At 37.5% G+C, this 14397-nt stretch overlaps 1 protein-coding gene across 4 annotated transcripts in view; it reads right to left on the bottom strand.

Annotated features, from left to right (window-relative positions):
• Positions 1-14397, bottom strand: part of ZFYVE28 (zinc finger FYVE-type containing 28) — a 151490-nt gene that overhangs the window by 42505 nt on the left and 94588 nt on the right. For all 4 annotated transcript variants that reach the window (XM_042053084.1, XM_042053085.1, XM_042053086.1 and 1 more), the window contains exons 6-8: positions 13840-13929; positions 10945-11046; positions 1656-3020 (exon numbers count right to left, since the gene is read on the bottom strand). In XM_042053084.1, coding sequence (XP_041909018.1) covers positions 1656-3020; positions 10945-11046; positions 13840-13929 — 1557 coding nt within the window. The remainder of the gene's footprint in view (positions 1-1655; positions 3021-10944; positions 11047-13839; positions 13930-14397) is intronic.

The raw sequence follows: 14397 nt of genomic DNA, 5'->3' as shown, positions 1-14397 counted from the left end.
TAACCACACAGACAAAATGTGACTTAGGTCTACAAAACCACAACGGGCAGGAGAGGCCAGACAGGAATCAGGAGCAAACAAAAGCAAGTGGGAACACAGACTTACAGAACTCTCTGTAAAAGGACATTTCTCAGATGAAGTTTTTAAACAATATTAATAGAGGCTGGACAAGTCAATGGAGAAGTTAGTACATCCACAAAACATGGGAGGCTGAAATAGTAGCTTATAGATACATAAAATTTTGTTATATTTTTCAGACCTGTTTCAAAAATTTCATTTAACAACCTACGCAAGGTAAAAACTGGTAGACAAATAGTCTGAATTTTGTATAATTTATGAGGAAACTAATTCAACACATTAATTTTTACATTAAAACACATTAAATTACTTTTAAGCAGTATTACACTTGAAGTGTTGTAAAATCATGGGATGACAAAGGGATTTGTGAATAACGTCTTAAAATGAAGTTCATTCGGAAACACTGTTGTAAAGCCTTAAATATGATCATACTTGCAAGCCTAAGATAGTAAATAGTCAGAATAATAAGACAAAATTACCTTCTCAAAAGTCAAGTTTTGTGCATGCTAAGTTGTATTTAACCTGTAAAAGGAATTAGGTCCAGGACAAAAAACTCATGATTCTATTTCCACTACCAGTAAAATATTTCATAATTCAATTGGTACACTTTTTTCTGTAGCCTTTATATTGTGGTTATGCTTCATGGTTCAAGCTACGTCCACTGTGTTATCTTGAGCTCTAAGAACATAACAAAATGAGAGATCCTGCATCATACACACAAAGAAAGCCAGCTGTCACAGAAATACAGAGAACAAAGGTAACTCCTCTAATGTCTGCCCTCTGCTTCATGATATTAATACTTCAGGGAAACTGAGGACTCACTACGAAACAGGTTATCCTCTAAACAGTAAACCAAAATGAAGTCAGGTTTTCTACTGATCTCTGTAAGATCCCTAGTGTCTAATAAAAGTTGAACTGAAGCATGTCATTTGCTTTATTACAAGCATTAATTACATTATCTCCCTGTTATCAAGCTCCTTATTGTCATTAAATATGCAGAACCTTAACCCATGACCTCTATTCTTCTATCAACTTTGGCTGAAGTGGTCCAATAGGCTTAGAAGCCACTTCTGCACTTTGTTAGGCTCCTTCAGCACACACACATTCACAGACACATCTGTGCCCACAGGCAACATGGTCACATCAACCCCATTCTCTCAAATGAAGCCAAGGTAAAATGTGTTTAGACAATCCCATGCACTGATGCAAAGTTAACTTTTTAGTATTTGCCAGACACACTTTTCCTGTAAAACAGCAGAGTACAATGGAAGCAATGACCCAGGTACCATTAGCAGCAATGGCCTCTTGGATATATTAAGCAGGTAACGTAACATTGATTTCAATGATACAGAGACATTAGACGATTAAAATTCAGATGTTCTTCAAATCTTTTGCAGAAAAGTCAACATCCAATAAAAAGTTATCTGCATTAAAAAATAAATATGGATAAGTTCCTTAACCCTGCAACACTCTATTGTCCTTAAAATCTACATTAATGATACAGCAGTCACTGCAGTACAAGGATACAGGAATTTATGTACATGCAAATTACTACCAAGACATCAAGTTGCTCTTACCTTGAACTAGATCTTGACTTTACATCTTCCTTTGCTGTCCTTTCACTATTAGCATCTTCATTGTAGTCCATTTTTTTATCACACAGTTGTTTTCTCTTCTCCCACTTCTTCTGCTGATTTGAGATGCTTTCTGCTTCTCCTTGGGAGTCACTTTCTGCTCCTACCTGTGAACCTGAGGAATGTGCCAGGCACTTAGAGGAGATTGGCAGTTTTTGCTCTTCACTGCCAAAGTCTCTTTCTGCTAACAAAGCAGAAGTTTCAGGTTTTAATGTTTCCTGCTCAGGGACTGAATTGTCCAAGCTATCTACATGGTCCATTTCCTTAGACTTTACTAATGTGTATGAAGCATTTACAACACCTCCTGCAGAATGTTTAGCCTTTAAACCTTCAACACCGTCCTCCCTGCTGTCTTCACAGCTGCCACAACACACACAGGAATTAATTAGACAGTTTGTGGCAGCTATACTGAGTTTATGGGATTCATCCTCCTCCTCATTTGCTAATGGATTAGCAGATCCAGGAACACAACTAATAGCTGCTTCTGGAGTTGCTACTGGGGATTCTGAGCTAGAAGGAGATTTAGGATTGAATATTACAGTAGCAGATATTTTCATTCCCCCTGTCCTGTGAGCTATGACTTCCGCCGTTTCTGCGTCATCGGCATATGCATCCCAGCCATTGAGGTATAATTGTGAGTCTGGACCTTCTAGACAGCTGCATGAATTTGGAACTGAAATGCCAGACATCTGTTTTCCATCTTCAACATTATTATTATTGCTTAAGTCACTTTCAGCATCTTTTAAAAGCAAAGCTTCCTCTGTCTGATGGCCATTCTCATAAAGCAAAGCATCTCTATATTGCAGGTTCTGTTTTGAATCGTGGCAAGGGTTATTCACCCAAGCAAATGTATCACTTACTGAATCCAACCCAGCAAGAGCTTCTCCTGCTCCATCTAGGTCATCCATAAAAAAAACTCTGTCCTCTTCATCAGTTAAGTTGTCAAGATGGTGTCTTGTTGGTGAAGCTTCTGTGCTGGAACTATTTCTTAGGCTAGGTCTGTGAGCTGGAGACTGACAGATGCTTGGAGGGGAAAGCAGAGAAGACATTTCATCTCCAACTCTGTGTACCATCCTGTTCAGCTGCTCCAGCTCCTGCTCATCATACTGCATGGAACAAGCCAGCTCAGCCTCCGTGTTCTCAGCTTTTGCTGAAAGTTCCTTAGGAGGCAAAGTTGCAGTTATGCCTGGCGTAATGACAGAGGGTACTTCAGGATCTGCTCTGACAGGAAAATCTACATCTTGAGAGATGCAGAGGTTACGCTCCAGTGTGTGCAGTTCATCCTCGGTCAGTGTCTGAAGGAGATCCCTGAAAATGAAGAAATACACATATCACTTGTCACTCATAATGATGAGGCATTGATGTTACAGATTTTAAAAAAGCTTTTACTGTTAGTGCAGAAATCCAGAACTTGAGGGCACGGAGTACTTTCAGCTGTGTAATGCAAGCTGCATTTGGCATTCATATCCAGAGCGTGTGACTACCAATGCCTGACTTTAAGATTACTCATGCAAACAGAGGGTATAAAATTACATACATGCTTGTAGTGAAGCCTCAAAATAAATCAAAACACACACACAAATGAAACTTTTCCCCTCCCCACCACTTATAGTGAAAATGTCAGCCACAATTAGATTTATTTTGTCATTTTAATTTTTTAATTCACAAACTTGACTTTCATTAGCAAACCAATTTTCCATCCTTCAAGTTGATTCAGAAAATTATTCTGCAAAAGGGTACTGCAAAAGTTTCACAGCATTATACTGTTAGATAAAAGAATTCAATAAAATCATAATCTTGCTTATGTAACACTGATATCTGGAAGCCTGATCACTGAAACAGGAATTGGAAGTTGGCTCTCTCCTGCCTCAAACACTGAAGTCAGTGCTCTGGTTTTGACTGGCATAAGCCTACTTTTCTTCACAGTGGCTATCACGAGGCTGTGTTTTGGATTTGTGCTGGAAGCAGTGTTGATAACCCAGGGATGTTTTGCATTGCTGAGCAGGACTTAGACAGAGCCAAGGCCTTTTCTGCTCCTCACTCCACCCCACCCACGAGGAGGCTGGGGGTGCACAAGGAGTTGGGAGGGGACACAGCTGGGGCAGCTGACCCCAGAAGACCCAAGGATATTCCATACCATATATATGGCACCATGCTCAGTACATGGGGCAGGGGGAAGAAGGAGGAAGGGGGGGATGTTCGGAGTGGTGGCATTTGTCTTCCCGAGTCACGGTGACGTGGGATGGAGCCCGGCTGTCCTGGGGATGGCTGAACACCCTCCTTGGGAAGTGGTGAATTAATTCCTTGTTCTGCTTTGCTTGTGTGTGGGGCTTTTGCTTTACCCATTAAACTGCCTTTATCTCAACCCATGACTTTTCTCACTTTTACTCTTCTGCTTCTCTCCCCAAACCCACCGGAGGGGTGAGCAAGTGGCTGCATGGGGCCAAGTTGTCAGCTGGGGTTAAGCCACACCGGGTCATTAAGGAGTAAAGCTTCTGCATGATGTTAAGAACAAGGCAGATCTAGAAGCAAACACTGAGCAATTTAGTAAACTGTGTTTCCTGTACACATGCAGCATCTCCAGTGTTACCAAGTGTCCTCAGTACTGTAGTTTAGGACTATGGGCACCTGAAATAAAAGTGTTTTTAAGTGCTTGGTAACTTAAAAACAAATCCACAAGACACAGCAGCACTTAATTTTAGGTTTGAATTTGATTTACACTGTCCTTCTCAATTAGAAGCCACATACACAAATATCCTCTGTCAAGAACTGCTGCCATCATTTTCAAAGATCAGTAAGAGCATTTTAGCATAAATGAATGGATGGGAAAAGCAAAACCTGTTCAACAGAGGTTAGGAGTCCATTATTCCTCATGTGTTTAGGAATCATTTGTTAGCAGATGACATACAGTTGGCGTAATAATAACAACAACAACAACAATAATAATAATATGCACATAATAATAATAATAGTAATGACAATAATATGCACATATTAAAAGAATTCCCTTACAGGAGTAACTTTAGTGTAAAAAAGAGACCAAAAAACCAAAGAAACATTCAACTTTTTGAATCTTGATTTCCAGTTAGTGGTTTACATTCTTAACTTGTTAGCTCAAAGATCAAATATTTTCACAAGTACTAGCAGTTTTTCAAATAGCTCAAAAAACACATCACTACTATCTGACTTGTTGTTGGGGTAACTTTATGATGTGTATCTCCTATCGCTTGCTTTATGCCTAGACATGAATCCTGTGCCTTTCTGTAAGGAAGGGAGGGGAGAGCCGGTGGAATTCTTTCAGCACTCTGTTCAAAAACAGAGATAAGCTTGTCCTGTCCGGCTGCTCCACTTCTGCAGCAGGGAAGAGAGTGGCATCTCCCGCTTTCTAGCTAGCTTTTTGTTCATTAGCTAAAGCAAGGAGTTTTCCTGGAACTTCGGTTTCTTCTTCTTCTCTTCCGGACTGTTCAACAACAACAAAACATCGCTGGGAGACCTTATACCTCGGCCTGGAGGGGCCCAAGCTGACCCAGCTCTGAGAAGAGAAAGCGACAGAAACGACTCTGAAATCTACCCAGGTTTTCTCCACAGCAAGAGGTTTTATTATTTAGCATTATTCTTCTCCCGTGCCTGCATGCATTGTGTTTGTTAAATAAATAACTTTTTTTTTTCTTTTTTCACTTTCCTCCGAGGAAAAATTCTTTCCAAACCTGGTGGGGGAGGGGTGGTTGTAACCTCCCTTCTATCTGAGAACATTCATTTCAGACGTTTCCCTTAATTTGTCTCAAACCGGGACACTTGTGCCATCAGCTACCTGCATTTTGAAAAAGCTAACAGTTTAAATAAGCATGCTTAAGTCAGAAAAAATTATGGCTATGTATATTCCACGCAATTAGCATTTTATTTCTTAAAAAATCTTGCTTATATCAGTAATGTGACCCTGAAAAAAAATTCTAAGCCTCGAGAAGTACCACCTTGTAAGAACAATTACACTACTGTATCCTCCCTTTTCACTGCTCACACTCTGTGACAGAGAAGTCAGAATTTCACAGAATCATTCCATATGCACCTTCAAATCCAAAGTTTGACTTTTTTTTCAGTCATAAATGAGTAAGAAAGGAAAATGGGCAATCTTTGTTAGACCCACCTGCCTAGTAAGCTATAAACCAGTATTGCTATTTGGCACACTAGAACATTTTAAATATCTATACACTCCTTTCTTTTGTCAACACAGGATGTAATGATACCACCTTACTATTACTCGGAGCTTGTATTTAACCAGTGTCTGTAAGAGATTAAGCACTTGAACAACACCTTAAAAACAAACAGACAGAGAATGGCTTAAGCTTTAAGGTTAACATAAATACAGTAGTATTATCATTGTTTATTTTTGAAATAACTATATCAATAGGATTAATAAAAACATAGAATAATATAATTGCTGCCATGAGGCTTTGAATTATGAATTTTCATTTTGTTAGTTTTTACAGAAATACTGATGTAGAATTTTATAAGCATAAACAAAGTAACATGAGATTTTAAAAACAGTTGGGAGTTCTCATTTTAAAAAAACATAAGAAACAAGAGTAAGCACACAAATGTAACAGTGAAGGGCTTAAGCTTGTCCCTCACATATAGTAAATAAATTGAGGAGAGTAAATAAAGCCTGATTAAAAAAATAATAATAATAATAACAAGAACAACAACCACCACCAGTGAAATCAGCAGACAGTCCTCATTGTCTTTTTAGGTGAGTCAGATCCACTCAGCCTTGGAAGAGTAACATAACCAGTTGAATTACATGTGGTAGTCTACCAGTCCTATCATTTCGGTCACGAAATAATCCTGCTTTAAATTCAAAGGGAATATGCTCATTTTCCTAATTCAAACACTGGAAATATTGCTATTAACAAATACAGCTTATTCTAGAAGAGGTTCAGGTAATTATCTTCATTTCTCTGGTTAAAAATTCCCTAGATTCACCAGCCATTTTTAAAGATGACAAATGTTTGGTCAACAGTTACCTTTTAGATATACTGTATATTAGATTATACAGGAGTTACTGCCAACCTGTCATGTTGTAAAATGACTATGAAGATACTGAAAATTAATGTTAACCAATATATGGACAGAAATGTGACATTTCACTACTAAAAAACTAAACATCAGGTGTCATCAGTAAATTATAAGGTTTAATTAAACTGTAGCTACTTCAGTGGTTCATTTCCTTTTGGTGAAGAACCTTTAACTCATTGTGCTCATATGGGCAAAAAGAATTTCTTCCTCTGCTTACATTATTCAGAAGCCACAGGTAAAGTCAGTTTCTGCAATCCACCCTGACAAGCAGCAGACTGCCTTCTTCTCAGAGAGGCTTCAGAAAATACTGAATTTTAAAAAGTGCATGGTGAGGTTTCACCTGCTTTTACTCTTTTTGGCATTGTATCACAGAAAGGCAATCTAGCTTTCAAAATACAAGGAACGTTTTTCTTTCAGTGGTTACAGCTACTGGCACAAAAACAAAGCAAGTTCTTCAGATGTGCTCTGCCTGCTACAAGCAGAAGAAGAGATTTGCTCTGCCTACTGTGAAACCTGAAAACTACTGCGAAAATGAATGTATTTTACTCTACTGCCAATATCCAGGGTACAGAAATGAGTTCTTCAAAGACATGAGGCCAGATGTCAATTTAAAGACAAGTTCGGCTAAACAGAGGACGAGGCCACCTTAATCCTGCACATTCTTCAAGCCTCCTCCACTAACTTTGCTCTTATTCTGACTAGAATTTTAAACTGCCTTGTCAGAGAATAGCTTTGTTGTTATTGCCAGCCCGTGCTTCAGTTCATGCTCCAAAGGAGCAAAACCAGCTGCCTCAGTGGAGCTGCCACTGTAGGAGCCCAGAGCATGTACACACACCCTCTGCACTCAGCTCTGCACACCAAAGTCCACAGATCTGTCTGACACATCCACGCTGAGAAACCAACACTGAGATATGTAACAAACAGCACTGGCACTCCATTACTGCCAGTTTTGAATCAGTTACAAGTTTTGAACACAGCCACCTTGGAAAACTAGCCAGTTTTTCCCCAATCACTGTGCACACTCTAAAAGAACACAAATTTCATGCTGCCCCCACCCAATTCTTTAACACACAGACAGCATGTATACTGCATTTCATTTCTAGACAATGATACAGAAAGGTTTCAGCATACTTAAAATGGTACAATCCTCTGATTCAGCACCCTGCACCACTTGAGGTGCAATTTGCTTGATTCTGCACCACCAAAAACCACAGGGACCCTGCCATCACTTGTAATGGTCCAGAAACAAGCACCAGGAAAGCAAGGAGCTCGGAAATACGGCAGAATTAAGGAGTACTGCAAAATTCCAAGTTTGCTGACTTTTGAAAATCTCTATACAGCAGCCTCAGAAACATATACAGCAGAGGTAGTATTTTATCACAAGAAGGTTCAGTGCCATAGGCACCTAAGTTACATATCTATGCATAGAGCAGATGATGTGATTTGTATACTTCCTAAGCTGACTGCAGTAGTTTGGCAGAAACAGTTCAAATGCCTTAGCTTCAAAGGCACAGAGGTAACACTACTATATAATTATGCATTTGTAGATGTATAAAGTATCAATGCTAATGTTTTACATACAAAATAAAAGCCAACACAAGCACCTGGCTTAGATATTAATTAAAACATTCAAAGCCATAATTTGCTGCTCAACCTTTCCAAAAACTAAGCAAGAACCCTTACTGCTTTTTCTCAGAGTCTCAACAATCTATTGTTTTCAAAGTTGTCAGCTACCAGGACACCAAAAATTTTCATACCTAATAGATATTTATCTTCTCTGCTAGTTCTAATTAAATTATGTGGATCAACGTAATTAAATACAGTACTTATCTTTACCTTATGGATATTTTAGGACAATACAGTTTAAAAATTAATTACCTGTAACCCTACAAAACAATCAGCTCTGTATTTGATGTTACTCCATGAGCTATAATATTTAGTTGGCTAAAAAGTTACAGAACTTTACAGAGAAATTCACTGGGATGTGATCACATTCTGCACCAAGATGTTGTTCTATATTCTTACAACAGGCACACAACTGCAATACAAAATGCAGCTCTTTCAACAGAAGACTTCTGAATCTATTTTCATCCCTTAACTACTGGTGATAGAGAGCGGAGAAAAGACTCCAGGATAAAACACTCCTCCTTCGCTGGGGAGCAGAAATACCAGGATCAAATATCTCATTCCATATTCTTCAGAGGTTTCTATGAACATTCTCACAGAGTAGGGATTGCAGCGTGATGAGTCAAAAAAACCTCTGATAAGAAAAAAAAAACCTACACAGCTTAGGTACTTTTAAAAGTAATTCAATTATCCTACATGAACAGCACACTTATTTGTATCTCATTGTTATTTTCAGTCAATGTATTTTTCATTCAAGAATATTACTAAAGGATCTTTTTGAGCTCAGTTCTTGCCAGTATTTGAGTTCAATTCAGAGACTGCCAGACATGGAATTTCATATTACTTCTTGCTTGAATTTTTGCTCTGATAGATGTTATCTCACTAAGAACGCTTTGCAAACTTTGTCTCCTAGACAACTGAAATCACATTTTTTTAATGTTCCCTTTCCTTCACAGAATAAATACAAGTCTTAAAGTATATCAGAACTTTTCCAAAACTGAATCTGGAAGTCTTTTTATTTTCTAAAGTTTGCACTGAAAACCGTAGTTATTGAGCAAACAAGCATTTCACAAAATCTGTTCTCAACCCCAGAACTAAGTTCACAGTAACTGAAATGGACTGTGCAATACACTGACTTCACTGATTTTCATTTTCCACATTGTAACATATGAGGATAAAGCAGAAAATACAGATGATGAGAAGCATATTAGCTTTTAAATATCCTTTTGGCTTTAGACAGCAAGTGGAATGTTGGTGAAAACATCTGCAATAGCCACATATTGGGAATAAAGTATTTTAATGTAACTTCACGCACTTTTCAAGCTTCGGTACCAATAAAGCTTTTCCCTCCCTTCTAAATTGTTTTGTTTCTCAATTCATGTTGTTGTTCTTAACCCAGTGTTTTATAAAACCATAATCACTCAAAAAACCCCAACAAACCAAACATGTTGATTTGCCAATTTTAATTCTCAGATTTCAATATGAATATCATTAATGTACGTAAAAATAAGACTTCTAGACAAAAACACTAGGAAGTCTTCAAGGGACACAAGAGGATGTGGTCTAGATATTTATAAAGGCTCACTTCAGAAATAGCTCCCCCCCAAACCACCCCTGACAGAGCTTACATTCTCCCTCAGGAGATGCCTCACCTCTAACGGATGAGAGGAGATCAATCTGGATAAACTATGTGAAAACTATTCTTACATCAAGCTGTCACCATGACATCCAGGGAAGGCGATAAACTGCGGAAAATTGGACACAGGGGAAAAAAAATACCTGCCAAATTATGTCTAGAGATTTCTAGGAATAAAAGTTGCAGTTGGTATATAAATTTGAATTCCAAGAAAATAATGGGGCTTATGGATTAAGAAAATTTTTTAACACCCAGATAAAATACCTGAGGAGTGAACATAAAGATTGTTTAAAAATACAGCTTAATTTCTCCAAAGTAACAGATCACAGGTCTTCTAAAGACCTCAGCTAAGAAAAAAATATTTTAATGCTCTTTACACTTGAGCCAAAGCCCACATCTCCAATGGTAACCAAGACTGAAGCATTATGGAAAGAAGTATGAAGTGATTCATCCTGTAAAAAAATAAATTTACAATATGAAAAACTGATAGTCATTTCTATTAGGTTAAGAATTATCTGAGTATTGCATCAAAGCATAACAAGAAAATGTAATAAGCCTAGTTAAACAGAAACATTGATGCTAATCAGAAACAGAATCTCCCAAAAATAAACTCTAACTTTAGTATTTCAGGCATCATCAAACCACAAGGAAAATGTGAAATGCTGTAAAATAATAGTCAAGAAAAAGAAACTATCACAGAGATTAAAAGTTCAGGAAACTACCATGAAATGAAAAACTACATTTAGTTATTTCACGGGTGTATCAGGCTGATGAGAGGAAAATGCAGTTTACGGTTAACATAGCAAACAGAAACACTTTTCTAAGCATTTATGAGTTTTCAGGCCTCTGATTTTCACTTCAGAGGAAAAGCAGTTACACCTATCTTTTATTACTTGCCTTATTTTTCTTAGCAAAGTGTGAAAAGGTCTGAAGAGTTCAGACATATCTTCTGGTTTATGGTCCAAATTTAATGGTCCCTCGGAGTAGACAACAAGGCCACTGTAATTCAAACACATGCATGAACACACACAGAAATGAAAACTTTATTACACAGAGCAACCACTGAATAGTCACAAAAGCAACTGTACATAAACATTAGAATGACATTTAACTACATCTCGTTATCTTATTTTTGTCTTATTCACCCACAGTTACAATTAGATGCCATTTAAAGTAACAGGAAAAAGATTCTCTCCACTCTGTTCCCCCCTTAAACACAGCAGAAAAAGCAATGGAAGCATAAAGGGAAGAACACACATTTATTTCATTGCTGCAGCTGACTGATTAAAAAAAAAAAACAAAACAAAACCACAAAGGAAACCAAAGGAAACCTATTATCAAGTCCACTGGGGAAATTCCACTGATTTGAGATACTGCAGATGTCTTTTTCTCTCCAGTCTAAATAATTTCCAGGTAAGGCAGTGGACTCCTGAGCTCCTAGTTTTCTACCTCTAGGATAAATATAACCTGGTATTGACATATAGTAAAAAAAGAAAACAGATATTCTTAATCACATAAAACACATGTTGAAGAAACCACGCTTCTAAATCAACTCAGCAGTTGTACAAATTTCCCCGGAAACAGGTAAGTTCACAATCCTGAGAAGCCTCCATGTACTTCACTGTAGATATCTCAACAGCTCCTCCTGACCAAATCACCACTGCCCAAACCTGTTTGTGTGTCAGGGATTAAACAAAATTCACCTTCCTATCTGCTGTACCATACCATACTGTGTCTGAGAGTGGATTCCCACCAGGCACCACTCCTCTTAAAACTGTTTAATCCTCTGCCCACTGCAAAAACAGTGTATGTTTCCCAAAGGCAACCCATTCTCACACTTGAGATGACATCAGTTTTCTTTTTCTAAGGCCATTTTCCCCTTCCTGTCCATAGTGTCAGTGCTCTGTTACCCAAGGTATTTCAAAGGCATGTTCCTTTTCTTAAACTAAAACTACATTTTGCTTCAGAGAGCTATCCAGAATCCAAATCATCCAGAGTAACAGGGATCCTCAGCTAACTAACAAGACTATCAAAGTACTTTGGCCACCAGTTATTCCCTAGCAAGCACCATGTGACCACCAAAGCCTCTCCTGATGTCGCAAGCTACATGAGTTCCTCTGAAGTATTAAAAAAAAAAAGACCAGGGGATTAGGGATTTGAGGGCAGGAGCAGGGAAGAGGAGATGAGAGAGAGAAAAAGTTGCTTCCTTTGCAAGTCACTTTTTTTTTTTTTGTGGCTTAAGACAAATTCTCTTGTTGCCAAGGATACATCATTTCATCTTTGTTTTCTGTGCTTTCCAAGCTTCAACAAGCAGGTTGCCACAAAGTGAAGCAGTTATTGCTGACTCATGTCTTATGTTCTGCATAAGCAAATGTTACTACTTTGCTCGGTGAAAGCTCAAGGCTACTCTCCTCAAACTTCTACGTGATGCCAAGTCACTCTTTCTTTGGCTATCAGGCACAGTTTGCTTTCCATAGAATTTAATTATCTGAAGAAATTTTTAAAAAAATGTAAGTGGGCTAGAGCACCACAGGAAAAAAAAAATAAAAGGATTATGAAATGGCTTCTGTATAACATTTGAAAGAGCTCTGAAGCAAAGCCTGAATATAACTGTAGCACTAAAAAGAGTTAAAAATTGCTAAAAAGTGTGTCTTAATATTTCCTACAAGGCTTGTGTTTCTTCCAGAAAACACTGTATCTGGATGGGGTAGTTATTCTGTGGAACTTCACATGACAGTGATTTCTTTTCATATCACTGGATAATTAGGAGCAGTTAAACTTTTTCTCTTCTTCTCTATCCTTCTTTGCAATTTGGGATAGACATGATCTATTTTCCAGAGAGCCCCTGGTTTTCCAGTTAGTCATGATGTGTTCGTCTTTGCTGTGTCTTCCAGCAGCTTCAAACTGAGTTCTCACATTCCTGTTGTCTTCCAATAATCAGATTATTACTGTTATTATTTTTAGAATGACAGTTAGAGACAATATACTATTTAACAGGAACAATAGACCACAGGGATTTCCTGAGGAGAAGTGTATTACACTCAGGATTTGAGGTTTTTTATTTCCCTCAATTATACTACTTATATTAGCTAACTTTAAAACATTCACAATGGTAAAATATTAAAAATATGCTGGCTTTACTCCAGAGAAGCTGCTGCCTTACTAAATCATGAAGACTCATTAGGAAAAATGCATCTGATTTGCTCAATATTGCAAAAACTGCATGAAGCTAAACCACTGTTGCAATTTAGTTGCCTTGAGTGGTCAATACAGGACACAAATCTACACAAAAGCTACACATTATTAATACTTTCCTTCAAGAGAATTAAGCCTAACTCAACAGTTACAATGCAGTTTGCCATGGTAATTCCTTCTGAACTTAGAGTCATTGAGAAAAATACACGAATCTAATTGAAAACTTGTCGTTTTCAAGACTTGGATCCTTAAGTCACACTATTTTTGAGTGTCACAAAATATGTGCTTTCAAAAAATATTTCCAACAGTATGACATTGCAAAGACTGATGTTCCTAGTTTTTAAAATGTGCTGGAGGATGCCTGATCAATTGTTCCTGCCTTCTATATTTAGAGACCTACCATCTTTCTTTGTGTTGGTATCCTACATTAAACTGGTAATGATTTAGAACAAAACAATCCTCCTCTTTAATTCTTTTTAAAGAGCGTTAAAGCAAACTCGTGTGAAAGACAGTCCATCAAAATTCTAAACACAGCTTTTCAAATCTTCAATAAACCTTTAAATGAGGCAGAGTAGACAGTAGTTAAAAATTACTTACCATACAATGGCTAATCTTGGAATTGTAAACATTAAAGCTGGTTCATAGTCATCTATCATATCTTGAGTGAGGTACCCAAGCCTTAAGGCTCTAAGCAAAAGAATGAAATTATTTGGTAAGACATCAAACTCTCAAAGAACACATTTTGTTAAGGAAAAAACTGAAAAAATTGTTATAAGCCAAACCGACAGTATTTAACTCATGCACTGTTTTCGTACCTAAACCAATGTGTATATACCTGACTGCTTAAGTCTTTGCTTTAAAGAAAAAATAGTATAATAAAAACATGAATCCAAGAAAAAATCCCTTTATACACTTAAAGCTTTTAGTCACTCAAAACCCAATTCCGTTTTATGAAATTTTCTTGATTTACTGTTTCATGTCAAGCTTCAGCTTGATACTGAAAACCACTAGTGCTGACAATTTTTCAAATAAAAGAAACATTTTTAAAGTAATAGGGAAAAGTATTTGGTTTCATTTTCAAATACAAATTGCTCTAATTATCAAGGTCATTCTCCCCCTTAACTAACAAAAAAACCACCCAAGAACAGCCCAGTT

The sequence above is a fragment of the Corvus kubaryi genome, unplaced genomic scaffold (genome assembly GCF_017639235.1).
Source record: "Corvus kubaryi isolate FWS band 111438036 unplaced genomic scaffold, C.kubaryi_AGA036_p1.0 split1-131, whole genome shotgun sequence".
Taxonomy (NCBI): domain Eukaryota; kingdom Metazoa; phylum Chordata; class Aves; order Passeriformes; family Corvidae; genus Corvus; species Corvus kubaryi.
This window is presented reverse-complemented; position numbering and strand designations above follow the sequence as displayed.